Source organism: Spinacia oleracea, chromosome 3, assembly GCF_020520425.1.
Source record: "Spinacia oleracea cultivar Varoflay chromosome 3, BTI_SOV_V1, whole genome shotgun sequence".
NCBI lineage: Eukaryota > Viridiplantae > Streptophyta > Magnoliopsida > Caryophyllales > Amaranthaceae > Spinacia > Spinacia oleracea.
The window spans coordinates 1,771,750-1,786,348 of NC_079489.1; the positions used below are offsets into that span (position 1 = coordinate 1,771,750).

Here is a 14,599-nt window from a genome sequence, read left to right on the forward strand (position 1 = left end):
TTAGTTAAATGAAAGTCGGCCCTTTTCAAGCAGATCGCTTAAAGTTTGTATTTTTAGAATCAATTTTTCCTATAGTTTATGCATTTGTTTGATCAACTATATAGAAAAATGAATTATCTGAAGTGGGCTTAACTTGTTTTATAAATATTAAGGTCATATATAATTAAGAAAATTATTCATTGATTGTGGAGTTGATCATTAACATTATAATCATGACGATATTGTGCGTTGGCTTTAATTTACCCCATCTTTTATACAATAGCGGTCGCTTGAATTAAGTTAAAACCGATTTTTGGAGGCTGATTTATGGCTTCAATGGTTGCACGAAGCCAACATATTTTTTTAAGAAATAAGAGATGATTTCTTTGCCCATTTGTTGAGTGTATGGAGCACTTCTAATTTAGGTTTAGACCGTTTAACAAATCCGATCATTGGACACTTAAGAGAGGACATAGATAAGGTGTCTACAAGTCGTAATGAAAAAATCCAAGGCCTTAATTTAATTGTGAAGGTGATTATTACAAGGGATGATTTAGACTAGACGTCCCTGATTTTAAGAAAAGATGAGTATCACGAGAGTTGTGTGCGGATGGAAAATTAGGGAAGGAAACACCAATTTTAGTCTCGCAAACGCCGATAAACGAATAAGAGGAAGGATGATTTGGTTTTAGTCATTGAATTTTTACGTTTTCTTTTCTTTTAATTTTCTTTTCCTTTCTAGGTTTTGTTTATCATAACTTTTCATGGTTTCTTAGACAAGCATTTAAATCTAAAATAGTTTTGAATACATATGGGGAGGGGGGGCGCTTAACCTCATAGAGGTAAACCTAAAATTTCCCATCTTTTTATCTTCAACTAGTGTGTGGCCCGGGCGATGCCCCGTTTGTTATATTGAATAACTAAAGTTTTAGATTTTTTTTGAGCTCAATATTTGACCAAAATATTTTTATTCTATAGAATGAAAAATATCCTTTAAATTCGTCAACTACACAGATACGCTAAGTCATTTATCATGGCAAGTAAGTTTTCAATCATATCATCTTACACGCTATGTAAGGCAATCCTATAGTTTATTTTTATGAGACTTATGACATCATGTTTTTTCATGGTTGTCATAATGCTTTAACTTTGTTTCTTTTCAAAATAGTCCATAAAAATTAAAAAGTCACATAAGAATTTTGTTTGTTTTAGACTTCATGTGAACATTTATTTATAAATTAATGTGAAGAGATAAACCACAATTGGTGGTTGGTTAAGATGGTAATGAGATTATCTTCCACACTTGAGGTTTGTTGTTCGAATCTCATTGTATTGATTTTTGGTTGTCCATTACATAATACTTGGTGAGTGGATGATGTGGCGTGAGGAGAGTACTACGTGACACATATACATTTTCCACAACGCCTTTTAATATATTAGTATAGATGCTTTCAACCAAGAATGTTTATAATTTTGAGTATAAAAGAACGACCATACATATTGGTTATAACACATGTTTGGATAATAAGATAATTATGCTAGAGCATCTATTATACAACCGGGTAATCCTAAATGTTGTTCATTTCCATCTTATTTTTGTACTCACATACTTTGCAAATGACATTTTTCATTTGAGAGGCTCCACCTCATACATAAGTTATTGATTGAGTCTATTAGACAACATGGTGTAACTTACATTTGCTACTAAAACTGCCAATTCAAACCAACATCATCATTATCATGCATAGTACAAGTTTAAGATTGGTCGATAAGTTATACAAATGTAAAGAGCATGAATATTTTAACAAATTGGAAAATTAAACATGATTTCGTTTACATTATTTTACTGTCGGATGATTTAAGTGTTTTATAATGTATTTGAATATAACAATATTCTAGTGAATATATATCAAGATATAAAAATAATGAGATGAAGTTCTAATATTGTGTTAGCCTATTAACCCATTTCTTATGAGTAGAATATGTATATCAAGCTGAATAGGGTACTATCAATGAAGCATTTGAATCTATATATCAATTTAAACTTTCATCCAAAAAACAAATTTTTTAATAGAAGCACAGAAACTCGGGCCGATACAAGCTTTTCCATAATAAACTCTCCAACTACTTACTTGGTAAGAGTTTTGCTTTAGATCTTAGAGGTTTATGGTTTAAATCTTTTAAGATGAGGGTGTTTTGTTGTGGAGATTTTATTTCCTTGCCTCGCCCCTACTCAAAAATGTATAAACATTGATTATTGGACCATGAAAACCCGAGGGTTGAGGGATTTTATTAGTTTTTCTACTAGGCTTTAACCAAGAGTTTTCTAGAAGAACGGTTGGATGATGGGTTAGTTGAATCTTGGCATGTGCACTTTCCAGAAGATGATTGACTTGAAGACTTTGAAAAAGAACCATGTGATGCATGACTATGACTATGACTTTGACTTTGACTATGGCTATAAAATTGATTTGAACCTTGTCCAAACTGTGCTTGATTTGCAGATGACCCTGAAGATGAACCAGAACTTCCACCTGAATATTGATTCGATTTTTTAACAGAGCCTTGATTTTGTGTGGCTCCTGACACTTGGGCTTCACCTAAACCGAATATTGTGCCTGATGTTTGACCTGATTTTGTAGTTTTACTTTGACTTGATCTTGATTCTTGGGTAGAACCTAAAACACCCACATTTGAACCCATATTGGAACCTATAGATTTTGCAGTTTGTTTATGAACATTGACTTTGCTACCTAATTGTGTTTGATCAAGGTTTGATCCTTTGCTTAAGCCTGATGCTTGGCTAGAACCAGAAGTACCACTTCCTAAACTAGAACCATGTTTATCAAAGTTAATGTTATTGCTTGATTGAGCTGATACTTGGGGTGACCCTTGCCTTGAACCTTGGCTTGAGCTTGATGTTTTGGTTGACCCTTGACTTGAACTCGATGCTCCCTCTTTCGCACCGGAACTAGAGACTGTGGAACCTCTAATTTGTTTATGAAAATTAAGGCTATTACCCGTATGAGCATGACCTTGTTCGAAGTCTTTGTTAGAGCTTGATTGTTGGTCGGATCCTTTCCTTAGACCTGAAACTACCGACTGAGATTGACCTTGATCTTTTCCTGAACCATGGATTGAGCTTGATACTTGGGATGAACTTTGCCCCGAACCTTGGCTTGAGCTTGAGGTTTTGGTTGACCCTTGGCTTGAACCCGATGCTCCTGCTTTTGCACTGAAACTAGAACCAACGGATCCTCCAAGGCCTTGATTGGAGCCCGATTCTTGGCCCAACCCTTGCCTTGAACCTGAAACTCCCGAGTTTCCACTAAAATTGGAGCCTGTAGAACCTCCAACTTGCTTATTGTTGCTACTCATTTGGGATTGTCCCTGGCCTTGACCTGACCCTTGGCCCACACCCGATACTTCTCCAGAACCAGAAATTTCTTTTTTACCACCGATGTTAAAGCTACCAGAACCTCCAATTTTTTTACGAATTTCCATGTCGGAATCGAATTGTGCTTGACTTTGGGTTGTCCCTTGGCCTGCCCCTTGACCTACCCCTTGAGTTCCGCTTGCCCCTTGGCTTGAGGTTGATACTTGGGATGATCCTTGCCCCGTACCTTGACTTGAGCTTGATGTTTTGGTTGACCCTTGGCTTGAACCCGATGCTCCCGCTTTTGCACCGAAACTAGAGCCTACGGAACCTCCAAGTCCTTGATTGGAGCCCGATTCTTGGCCCAACCCTTTCTTTGGACCCGAAACTCCCGAGTTTCCACTAAAACTGGAGCCTACAGAACCTCCATCTTGCTTATTGTTGCTACTCATTTGGGATTGTCCCTGGCCCTGACCTGACCCTTGGCCCACACCCGATACTTCGCCTGAACTAGAAATTTCTTTTTTACCACCGATGTTAAAGCTACCAGAACCTCCAATTTTTTTACGAAATTCCATGTCGGAACCGAATTGTGATTGACCTTGGGTTGTCCCTTGGCCTGCCCCTTGACCTACCCCATGAGTTCCGCTTGCCCCTTGGCTTGAGGTTGACACTTGGGATGACCCTTGCCCTAAACCTTGGCTTGAGGTTGACACTTGGGATGACCCTTGCCCTAAACCTTGGCTTGAGCTTGATGTTATTGTTGACCCTTGACTTGAACCCGATGCTCCCGCTTTTGCACTGAAACTAGAGCCTACGGAACCTCCAATGCCTTGATTTGAACCCGATTCATAACCCAACCCTTGCCTTGAACCTGAAACTCCCGAGTTTCCACTAAAAATGGAGCCTACAGAACCTCCACCTTGCTTATTATTGCTACTAATTTGAGATTGTCCTTGACCTTCACCTGACCCTTGGCCCACACCCGATACTTGCCCAGAACTAGAAATTTCTTTGTTACCACCGATGTTAAAGCTACCAGAACCTCCAAATTGTTTACGGAATTCCATGTTGGAACCGAATTGTGCTTGGCCTTGGGCTGTCCCTTGGCTTGCCCCTTGACCTACCCCTCGAGTTCCGCCATAAATATCTTTATTTCCTCCTACACTATATCCACCGGATCCTCCAATTTCATGATTATATGTACCACCAAAACGTGCATCACCTTGATGGTTAACATAACGTATACAAAAGAAAAAGTTTCATAGAAGGAGTTAGATTATTAAATATTGAACTTATCTTAATTCAAATTAAAAGTAACACTCATTTTCTTAAATCTTTCAAATAACTTATTTTACAGAGACTGGGTAGTCACAATGAGTTCTTTTTTTCATTATATTCACGTTTTCGTTATTATTAGCTAAGTGCTGGAAAATATGTAAGAAAATAAAGGGAAAATGTGTGGAGTAAAGACAAGAGTTGTTAATATTTAAAATTATTTTTGTATTTATACTTTTTTAAAATCCTTACCTCTATATCGCATATGGTGTAACCCCCCTCCCAAAATCAAAGGAAGAAGAAATGTCGCTTCAGTAGTTGTTATTGTTATCTGCACAAATTAAAATACAAAGAATAGAATAAAACTTTCACATAAGTAAAATAGAAAAGGAAGAAACTAATAATTGCAACTAAGAAAAGAGATAATGTGAATTACATAAAGAATTATTGTGATCTTTACGATGTAAGACTCCATTGTAATTTAATCAAATGTATATATTAACCTCTATATGAAATGTAGAGAAAGGTTAAAAAATATATTTTTCTATGTTTTCTCTTTTTCCCTTTTTTTTTTACTTTAAAATTTAGATAGTGAAAATAAGATAAGAAAACTGAAATATGTTGTAGTGAAATAAAGAAACTTGTGATGGGGTATTTAAAGGAATTGGGAAAAAGACATTGAGTGATCCACCACCATATATTAATTTACGGAAAGTTTTAAGACGAATGCATGGCTGAGACTATAGTGAGATTTTCAAACAAGTAAATGTAACTGTATTTTTCCAAATCTAGGATCGAATAATAATTTTGTTGATAGAGAATTATAACCATTTTTTTTTATTAAAAGTGAAGTATATTTTTGTAAGTTTTAAAAAACGACTTAATGTTTATGACATTGTTTGTGATTGTTTATAATTAAGTTCACCTACCATGTGGAACTCTCCCTTTTTTAAAGTGTATTTCTCTATGATTTACATACAATAAAAAAAATAGAAATATTATTTATATAAGACTAGGATTTTGAGCTCATTTTCGAACAGTAAAGACTTATCCACCAAACTATAAGTCATTCATATATTTGATATTTTTCTTTCCCAGAAAATTAAAATATATGACAAAATAGTAAGATAATAAAATAATAGAAATATCTAGTCCTCTTTTTTTTTATGCAATGACATAAAAAAGGGTTTTCATGTAATGACCGGGTGTATCACATGAGATCAAAAAAGTAGTCAATTTAACAAATCAGGGCACTATAGGGAAAATGTCATCAACGTGAAATAAAATTAAATATATAAGTTGTAATTTTATATTGTTTTTAAAACATGTATTGGACCGTACGCGATCCCCTTTGTTATATAAAAAAAAATCTACCAAAACTAACTACGTTAAACGATAGGATTATTAGTCATGAATAAGTTAGGTTTTATTCTAATTTCCACTTGTTAGTAAATGTGTTGTGCATTTCTTTTTTATAACTTTATATATTTTTTTTAGCACTACATTATGCTCTAAATCATTGAAAGTGAAACGTTGGAAACTTAATACCGAGTTATGGGGTACTATATAATGTTTGACATAAATATTATATAGTTAACAAAACTGAACTATGGCTATGTATATCAATTAGTAGTTCAACAAGTAAAAAAGTTCCATATGCTATTTAGTCAATGCATATCATTTCGCCTAAAGTACTTAAGGAACTCCACATGAGGCTACTGACAAGTTTAAGTACATTGGACCAGGTTTTCCTTAATTCAACTTGAAAGAACTTTAGTACAATATTGCTCTACATTGCCTGGGTACTTAAGAATCTCCAATTTCGTTGTAACTGACGTAGAATGCTAAGCTACTTTGACAAACTGCAACCAATTTTGTGTGAGAGTTGGAGGGGAGAGAGAAATTTCCACCATTAGTGAGCGACGATAACTCTTAGTGCGTTTGAAATGATACATATCATCTTCTACGTAAAGGACAATGTCAGTTGGGCTGCTATAAATCGTGTTTAGCGGTTGCGTTTAAGGTAGGGGATAGTATTTTGGGCCGTTTTAATATATTTCGGAAAACGGAATGAATGGATTTAACGTAGTAATAAGCAAATTAGGAAACATGACCCCCTCAAAACTATACACTTGAGTATAAAAATTGTATTGAATCTCTACATAAATGCATGTGACATGGCTTTCTAGCAATGATAAGATGTATTACTAGGAAAATAATTGTTATCTGATCCCTACAATATAAATTCAACGACTCCGGGGAATGAAAAATGTACAAATTAGCTCTACAACTCAATAGCAAAGTACTCTAATACTCCCTCAAAATTTTAATAGGACAACACGACCAACTTTTTATTTGGTGAAGTTATATTATTTTATTTTATTATCGGAAAAAACTTATTAAGTCATGACCAAATCTAAAAAAGTACTAGATGAAAATTTTCGTGCATGGATCATGTCCTTTTACCATAATGAAGATTCGTTGCTGAATTCATTTATAAGTTTATAATATGTAGATTTCAAAGATTGTTGATACTCAAGTTCATTTGCCATGTGGTCATCTTCCTCTTTAAAAGAGGCTTAGTACTTCATGCTTTTACGTAAAATAATAAAATAGAAACGTTGTATTACTAATAAGTATTTTTGTTTACCAAATTAAATCATACGTTATGCTTACCTTTGAGAAACTCTCTACGGAATTCTCATAACTTTAATGGATCAAATTACCCTTTTTGTTTATGAATTTGGTTGATCAACCATATAGAAAGATGATTTATCTTAAGTAGATTTAACTTGTTTTATAATATTAAGGTCATATTCTATCAAGAAAATCATTAATTGATTACGGAGCTATAATCAATATTATAATTATGTCGATCCCGTGCGATGGCTTTAATTTTACGTCATCTTTAATATAATAGCGGTCGTTTGAATTAAGTTAAAACCGACTTTTGGGTGCTTAATCTATACTAATATATTAAAAGGCGTTTTGAATAACGTATACGTGTCACGTAGATCTCTCCTTATTACGCCACGTCACCACTAATTAGCATCATGACATTTTATTACAACCAAAAAACATCTAACAAGGATCGAACACAAGACCTCTTTGTTAAAAGTTACACTTCTTACCATCTTAACCAACTACAACTTGTGTAATATCTTTATATACAAGCAAATATATTATTTTTACAATAAACAATACATTGAATAAAAGTGAATGCAAAAAAGGGAATGATTATTTAATTTATAAATGTACAGTTATTACTTTGAAGAAAAAAATCCGGCTATGTTTAGATTTTTGGTTGTGAGTTTTAGATCTGGGAGGTTGTTGATCGGCCACTAATCTTATGTCACCATCATAATTTGATGTTGACACCATCTCTACGTGCACATAATTAAAAAAAAGACCCGAATAAAAGTCAAAACCCGGGGCAACGCCCGGGCTACACACTAGTTATGGCTTTAATGGTTGCACGAAGCCAAACATATTTTTTAAGAAATAAAAGATTATTTCTTTACCCATTGGTTGAGTGTATGGATCGCTTCTAATTTAGGTTCAGACCGTTTAACAAATCCGATCATCGGACACTTAAGAGAGGACATAGATAAGGTGTCTACAAGTCGTAATGAAAAAATCCAAGGCCTTAATTTAATTGTGAAGGTGATTATTACAAGGGATGATTTAGACTAGACGTCCCTGATTTTAAGAAAAGATGAGTATCACGAGAGTTGTGTGCGGATGGAAAATTAGGGAAGGAAACACCAATTTTAGTCTCACAAACGCCGATAAACGAATAAGAGGAAGGATGATTTGGTTTTAGTCATTGAATTTTTACGTTTTCTTTTCTTTTAATTTTCTTTTCCTTTCTAGGTTTTGTTTATCATAACTTTTCATGGTTTCTTAGACAAGCATTTAAATCTAAAATAATTTTGAATACATATGGGGAGGGGGGGCGCTTAACCTCATAGAGGTAAACCTAAAATTTCCCATCTTTTTATCTTCAACTAGTGTGTGGCCCGGGCGATGCCCCGGTTGTTACATTGAATAACTAAAGTTTTAGATTTTTTTTGAGCTCAATATTTGACCAAAATATTTGTATTCTATAGAATGAAAAATATCCTTTAAATTCGTCAACTACACAGATACGCTAAGTCATTTATCATGGCAAGTAAGTTTTCAATCATATCATCTTACACGCTATGTAAGGCAATCCTATAGTTTATTTTTATGAGACTTATGACATCATGTTTTTTCATGGTTGTCATAATGCTTTAACTTTGTTTCTTTTCAAAATAGTCCATAAAAATTAAAAAGTCACATAAGAATTTTGTTTGTTTTAGACTTCATGTGAACATTTATTTATAAATTAATGTGAAAAGATAAACCACAATTGGTGGTTGGTTAAGATGGTAATGAGATTATCTTCCACACTTGAGGTTTGTTGTTCGAATCTCATTGTATTGATTTTTGGTTGTCCATTACATAATACTTGGTGAGTGGATGATGTGGCGTGAGGAGAGTACTACGTGACACATATACATTTTCCACAACGCCTTTTAATATATTAGTATAGATGCTTTCAACCAAGAATGTTTATAATTTTGAGTATAAAAGAACGACCATACAAATTGGTTACAACACATGTTTGGATAATAAGATAATTATGCTAGAGCATCTATTATACAACCGGGTAATCCTAAATGTTGTTCATTTCCATCTTATTTTTGTACTCACATACTTTGCAAATGACATTTTTCAAAGAGCATGAATATTTTAACAAATTGGAAAATTAAACATGATTTCGTTTACATTATTTTACTATCGGATGATTTAAGTGTTTTATAATGTATTTGAATATAACAATAGTCTAGTGAATATATATCAAGATATAAAAATAATGAGATGAAGTTCTAATATTGTGTTAGCCCATTTCTTATGAGTAGAATATGTATATCAAGCTGAATAGGGTACTATCAATGAAGCATTTGAATCTATATATCAATTTAAACTTTCATCCAAAAACCAAATTTTTTAATAGAAGCACAGGAACTCGGGCCGATACAAGCTTTTCCATAATAAACTCTCCAACTACTTACTTGGTAAGAGTTTTGCTTTAGATCTTAGAGGTTTATGGTTTAAATCTTTTAAGATGAGGGTGTTTTGTTGTGGAGATTTTATTTCCTTGCCTCGCCCCTACTCAAAAATGTATAAACATTGATTATTGAACCATGAAAACCCGAGGGTTGAGGGATTTTATTAGTTTTTCTACTAGGCTTTAACCAAGAGTTTTCTAGAAGAACGGTTGGATGATGGGTTAGTTGAATCTTGGCATGTGCACTTTCCAGAAGATGATTGACTTGAAGACTTTGAAAAAGAACCATGTGATGCATGACTATGACTATGACTTTGACTTTGACTATGGCTATAAAATTGATTTGAACCTTGTCCAAACTGTGCTTGATTTGCAGATGACCCTGAAGATGAACCAGAACTTCCACCTGAATATTGATTCGATTTTTTAATAGAGCCTTGATTTTGTGTGGCTCCTGACACTTGGGCTTCACCTAAACCAAATATTGTGCCTGATGTTTGACCTGATTTTGTAGTTTTACTTTGGCTTGATCTTGATTCTTGGGTAGAACCTAAAACACCCACATTTGAACCCATATTGGAACCTATAGATTTTGCAGTTTGTTTATGAACATTGACTTTGCTACCTAATTGTGTTTGATCAAGGTTTGATCCTTTGCTTAAGCCTGATGCTTGGCTAGAACCAAAAGTACCACTTCCTAAACTAGAACCATGTTTATCAAAGTTAATGTTGTTGCTTGATTGAGCTGATACTTGGGGTGACCCTTGCCTTGAACCTTGGCTTGAGCTTGATGTTTTGGTTGACCCTTGACTTGAACTCGATGCTCCCTCTTTCGCACTGGAACTAGAGACTGTGGAACCTCTAATTTGTTTATGAAAGTTAAGACTATTACCCGTATGAGCATGACCTTGTTCGAAGTCTTTATTAGAGCTCGATTGTTGGTCGGATCCTTTCCTTAGACCTGAAACTACCGACTGAGATTGACCTTGATCTTTTCCTGAACCATGGATTGAGCTTGATACTTGGGATGAACTTTGCCCCGAACCTTGGCTTGAGCTTGAGGTTTTGGTTGACCCTTGGCTTGAACCCGATGCTCCTGCTTTTGCACCGAAACTAGAACCAACGGATCCTCCAAGGCCTTGATTGGAGCCCGATTCTTGGCCCAACCCTTGCCTTGAACCTGAAACTCCCGAGTTTCCACTAAAATTGGAGCCTGTAGAACCTCCAACTTGCTTATTGTTGCTACTCATTCGGGATTGTCCCTGGCCTTGACCTGACCCTTGTCCCACACCCGATACTTCTCCAGAACCATAAATTTCTTTTTTACCACCGATGTTAAAGCTACCAGAACCTCCAAATTTTTTACGAAATTCCATGTCGGAATCGAATTGTGCTTGACTTTGGGTTGTCCCTTGGCCTGCCCCTTGACCTACCCCTTGAGTTCCGCTTGCCCCTTGGCTTGAGGTTGATACTTTGGTTGACCCTTGGCTTGAACCCGATGCTCCCACTTTTGCACCGAAACTAGAGCCTACAGAACCTCCAAGTCCTTGATTGGAGCCCGATTCTTGGCCTAACCCTTGCTTTGAACCCGAAACTCCCGAGTTTCCACTAAAACTGGAGCCTACAGAACCTCCATCTTGCTTATTGTTGCTACTCATTTGGGATTGCCCCTGGCCTTGACCTGACCCTTGGCCCACACCCGATACTTCTCCTGAACTAGAAATTTCTTTTTTACCACCGATTTTAAAGCTACCAGAACCTCCAAATTTTTTACGAAATTCCATGTCGGAACCGAATTGTGCTTGACCTTGGGTTGTCCCTTGGCCTGCCCCTTGACCTACCCCATGAATTCCGCTTGCCCCTTGGCTTGAGGTTGACACTTGGGATGACCCTTGCCCTAAACCTTGGCTTGAGCTTGATGTTATAGTTGACCCTTGGCTTGAACCCGATGCTCCCCCTTTTGCACCGAAACTAGAGCCTACGGAACCTCCAATGCCTTGATTGGAGCCTGATTCATAACCCAACTCTTGCCTTGAACCTGAAACTCCCGAGTTTCCACTAAAACTGGAGCCTACAGAACCTCCACCTTGCTTATTGTTGCTACTATATTGGGATTGTCCTTGACCTTCACCTGACCCTTGGCCCACACCCGATACTTGGCCTGAACTAGAAATTTCTTTGTTACCACCGATGTTAAAGCTACTAGAACCTCCAAATTGTTTACGAAATTCCATGTTTGAACCGAATTGTGCTTGGCCTTGGGCTGTCCCTTGGCTTGCCCCTTGATCTACCCCCCGAGTTCCGCCATAAATATCTTTATTTCCTCCTACACTATATCCACCGGATCCTCCAATTTCATGATTATATGTACCACCAAAACGTGCATCACCTTGATGGTTAACATAACGTATACAAAAAAAAAAAAGTTTCATAGAAGGAGTTAGATTATTAAATATTGAACTTATCTTAATTCAAATTAAAAGTAACACTCATTTTCTTAAATCTTTCAAATAACTTATTTTACAGAGACTGGGTAGTCACAATGAGTTCTTTTTTTCATTATATTCACGTTTTCGTTATTATTAGCTAAGTGCTGGAAAATATGTAAGAAAATAAAGGGAAAATGTGTGGAGTAAAGACAAGAGTTGTTAATATTTAAAATTATTTTGGTATTTATACTTTTTTAAAATCCTTACCTCTATATCGCATATGGTGTAACCCCCCTCCCAAAATCAAAGGAAGAAGAAATGTCGCTTCAGTAGTTGTTATTGTTATCTGCACAAATTAAAATACAAAGAATAGAATAAAACTTTCACATAAGTAAAATAGAAAAGGAAGAAACTAATAATTTCAACTAAGAAAAGAGATAATGTGATTTACATAAAGAATTATTGTGATCTTTACGATGTAAGACTCCATTGTAATTTAATCAAATGTATATATTAACCTCTATATGAAATGTAGAGAAAGGTTAAAAAAAATATTTTTCTATGTTTTCTCTTTTTTCCTTTTTTTTTAATTTAAAAATAAGATAGTGAAAAGAAGATAAGAAAACTGAAATATGTTGTAGTAAAATAAAGAAACATGTGATGGGGTATTTAAAGGAATTGGGAAAAAGACATTGAGTGATCCACCACCATACAATAATTTACGGAAAGTTTTAAGATGGATGCATGGCTGAGACTATAGTGAGATTTTCAAACAAGTTTATGTAACTGTATTTTTCCAAATCTAGGATCGAATAATAATTTTGTTCATAGAGAATTATAACCATTTTTTTTAATTAAAAGTGAAGTATATTTTTGTAAGTTTTAAAAAATGATTTAATGTTTATGACATTGTTTGTGATTGTTTATAATTAAGTTCACCTACCATGTGGAACTCTCCCTCTTTTAACGGGCATTTCTCTATGATTTACATACAATAGAAAAGTAGAAATATTATTTATACAAGACCAGGATTTTGAGCTCAATTTTCGAACAATAAAGACTTATCCACCAAACTGAAGCGGTTCATGTTTCAATTGCGGTGTTGATCTACATCATATGGATCGTGGTGGTTGATTTATAACTGAAGCGGTGGGAGATGTGGCCTCAACAGGTCAAGAGTGAGAAAATCATTTGAACTTTATATTGAGCAAGATGATTTTGGGTTTCTAATTTATATGGTAATTGAATAGAGAGGAATGACCACCCACTTGAAAATAGCGATTCACACATAGGGGGTATTTAAATTTCTGGATTTGAAAATATTAATGTTTTCTAAACACTTAATTTGGAATTCAATTTCATCATTTCAATTTCCAGATTTAAATTCCTGGATTTCAAATGAAATCCAGTAACCAAATACAACCTTAGAGTGTTTAATATTGAATGACCATATACTCTATAAGTTATGCTCCCTCCATCCCAGATTAGTTGTTACACTTTTCTTTTTCGTCCGTCCCAGATTAGTTGTTACATTTCTAAATTAGGAATGACCCCACAATTATTACGGAGTATATTGTTTCTCTCTTCCCACTAAATTATTTTTTGTCCCCACACCCTCTCCCATTCAATTAAAAAAATACCCCACCAACTCCTATCACATCTACTTTTTCAATAAAATAACAATTGATAACCAAATAACCACTTATCACCTAAAACTTTGTGCAAAGGTAAGTGTAACAACTAATCTGGAACGGAGGGAGTAGTAACATGAAACGAAAAAATGACACCGCAATTTCTCAATACAAAATCGCTCCACAACATCAACATTATTCATTAATATCACCCCTCAAAAATACTCCCTCCATGACTCCATCCTTTCAAAATTCCATTCATTTCTTTTTTAGGTCTCCTTTAAAAGATATATATATATATATATATATATATATATATATATATATATATATATATATATATATATATATATATATATATATATATATATATATATATATATTTACATTTTTTTACTACCCAAACGTCTACAAACTTGGGGTAATCACAAGAGACCGAATGAGTGTTGTAAATTCTTTTAAATAACAATCCTCGAACCAACCATCCATACACCTGCCTAGAAATGGATTCGTTAAATAAGGACTTCAAAATATGTTTAGTTAAGTCCCCTAGACCATATAGATAATCATCACATTATAGTTTCTTTAAGACATAATTTCTTGGACAATCATACACCCTTCTCACGTTTTTGTTCTTTTTAAAGACACAATTCTCGACCAATCACTCAACTTATGTTAATTACAGTTCTTTTAAAAAACAATTCTCGACCAATCACTCAACTGATGTTAATTACAGTTCTTTTAAAAAACAATTCTCGACCAGTCATACACCTGTCCCGCAAACAAGAATTATGGACTAACCATACACCCG

General features: G+C 34.7%; 2 protein-coding genes across 3 annotated transcripts; both read right to left on the bottom strand.

Moving 5' to 3' along the window:
• Positions 1-1,983: 1,983 nt before the first annotated feature.
• LOC130470617 (uncharacterized) lies at positions 1,984-5,254 on the bottom strand. Of its 2 annotated transcripts, XM_056841125.1 has the most exons (4): positions 5,070-5,254; positions 4,886-4,964; positions 4,053-4,580; positions 1,984-4,010 (listed from the first exon to the last, which is right to left on the bottom strand). In XM_056841125.1, the coding sequence occupies exons 1-4, from the start codon at positions 5,106-5,108 to the stop codon at positions 2,284-2,286; spliced, it is 2,373 nt and encodes a 790-aa protein (XP_056697103.1). In that variant the 5' UTR covers positions 5,109-5,254; the 3' UTR covers positions 1,984-2,283. The 2 variants fall into 2 exon arrangements, with proteins under 2 accessions (XP_056697103.1, XP_056697102.1); XM_056841124.1 differs by having other exon boundaries at positions 1,984-4,580.
• Positions 5,255-9,539: 4,285 nt separating this feature from the next.
• Positions 9,540-12,796, bottom strand: LOC110782241 (uncharacterized). The gene is made up of 3 exons (XM_021986359.2): positions 12,609-12,796; positions 12,425-12,503; positions 9,540-12,117 (listed from the first exon to the last, which is right to left on the bottom strand). Exons 1-3 carry the CDS (start codon positions 12,645-12,647, stop codon positions 9,905-9,907), a joined length of 2,331 nt encoding a protein of 776 aa, XP_021842051.2. The 5' UTR covers positions 12,648-12,796; the 3' UTR covers positions 9,540-9,904.
• Between the last annotated feature and the right edge of the window lie 1,803 nt (positions 12,797-14,599).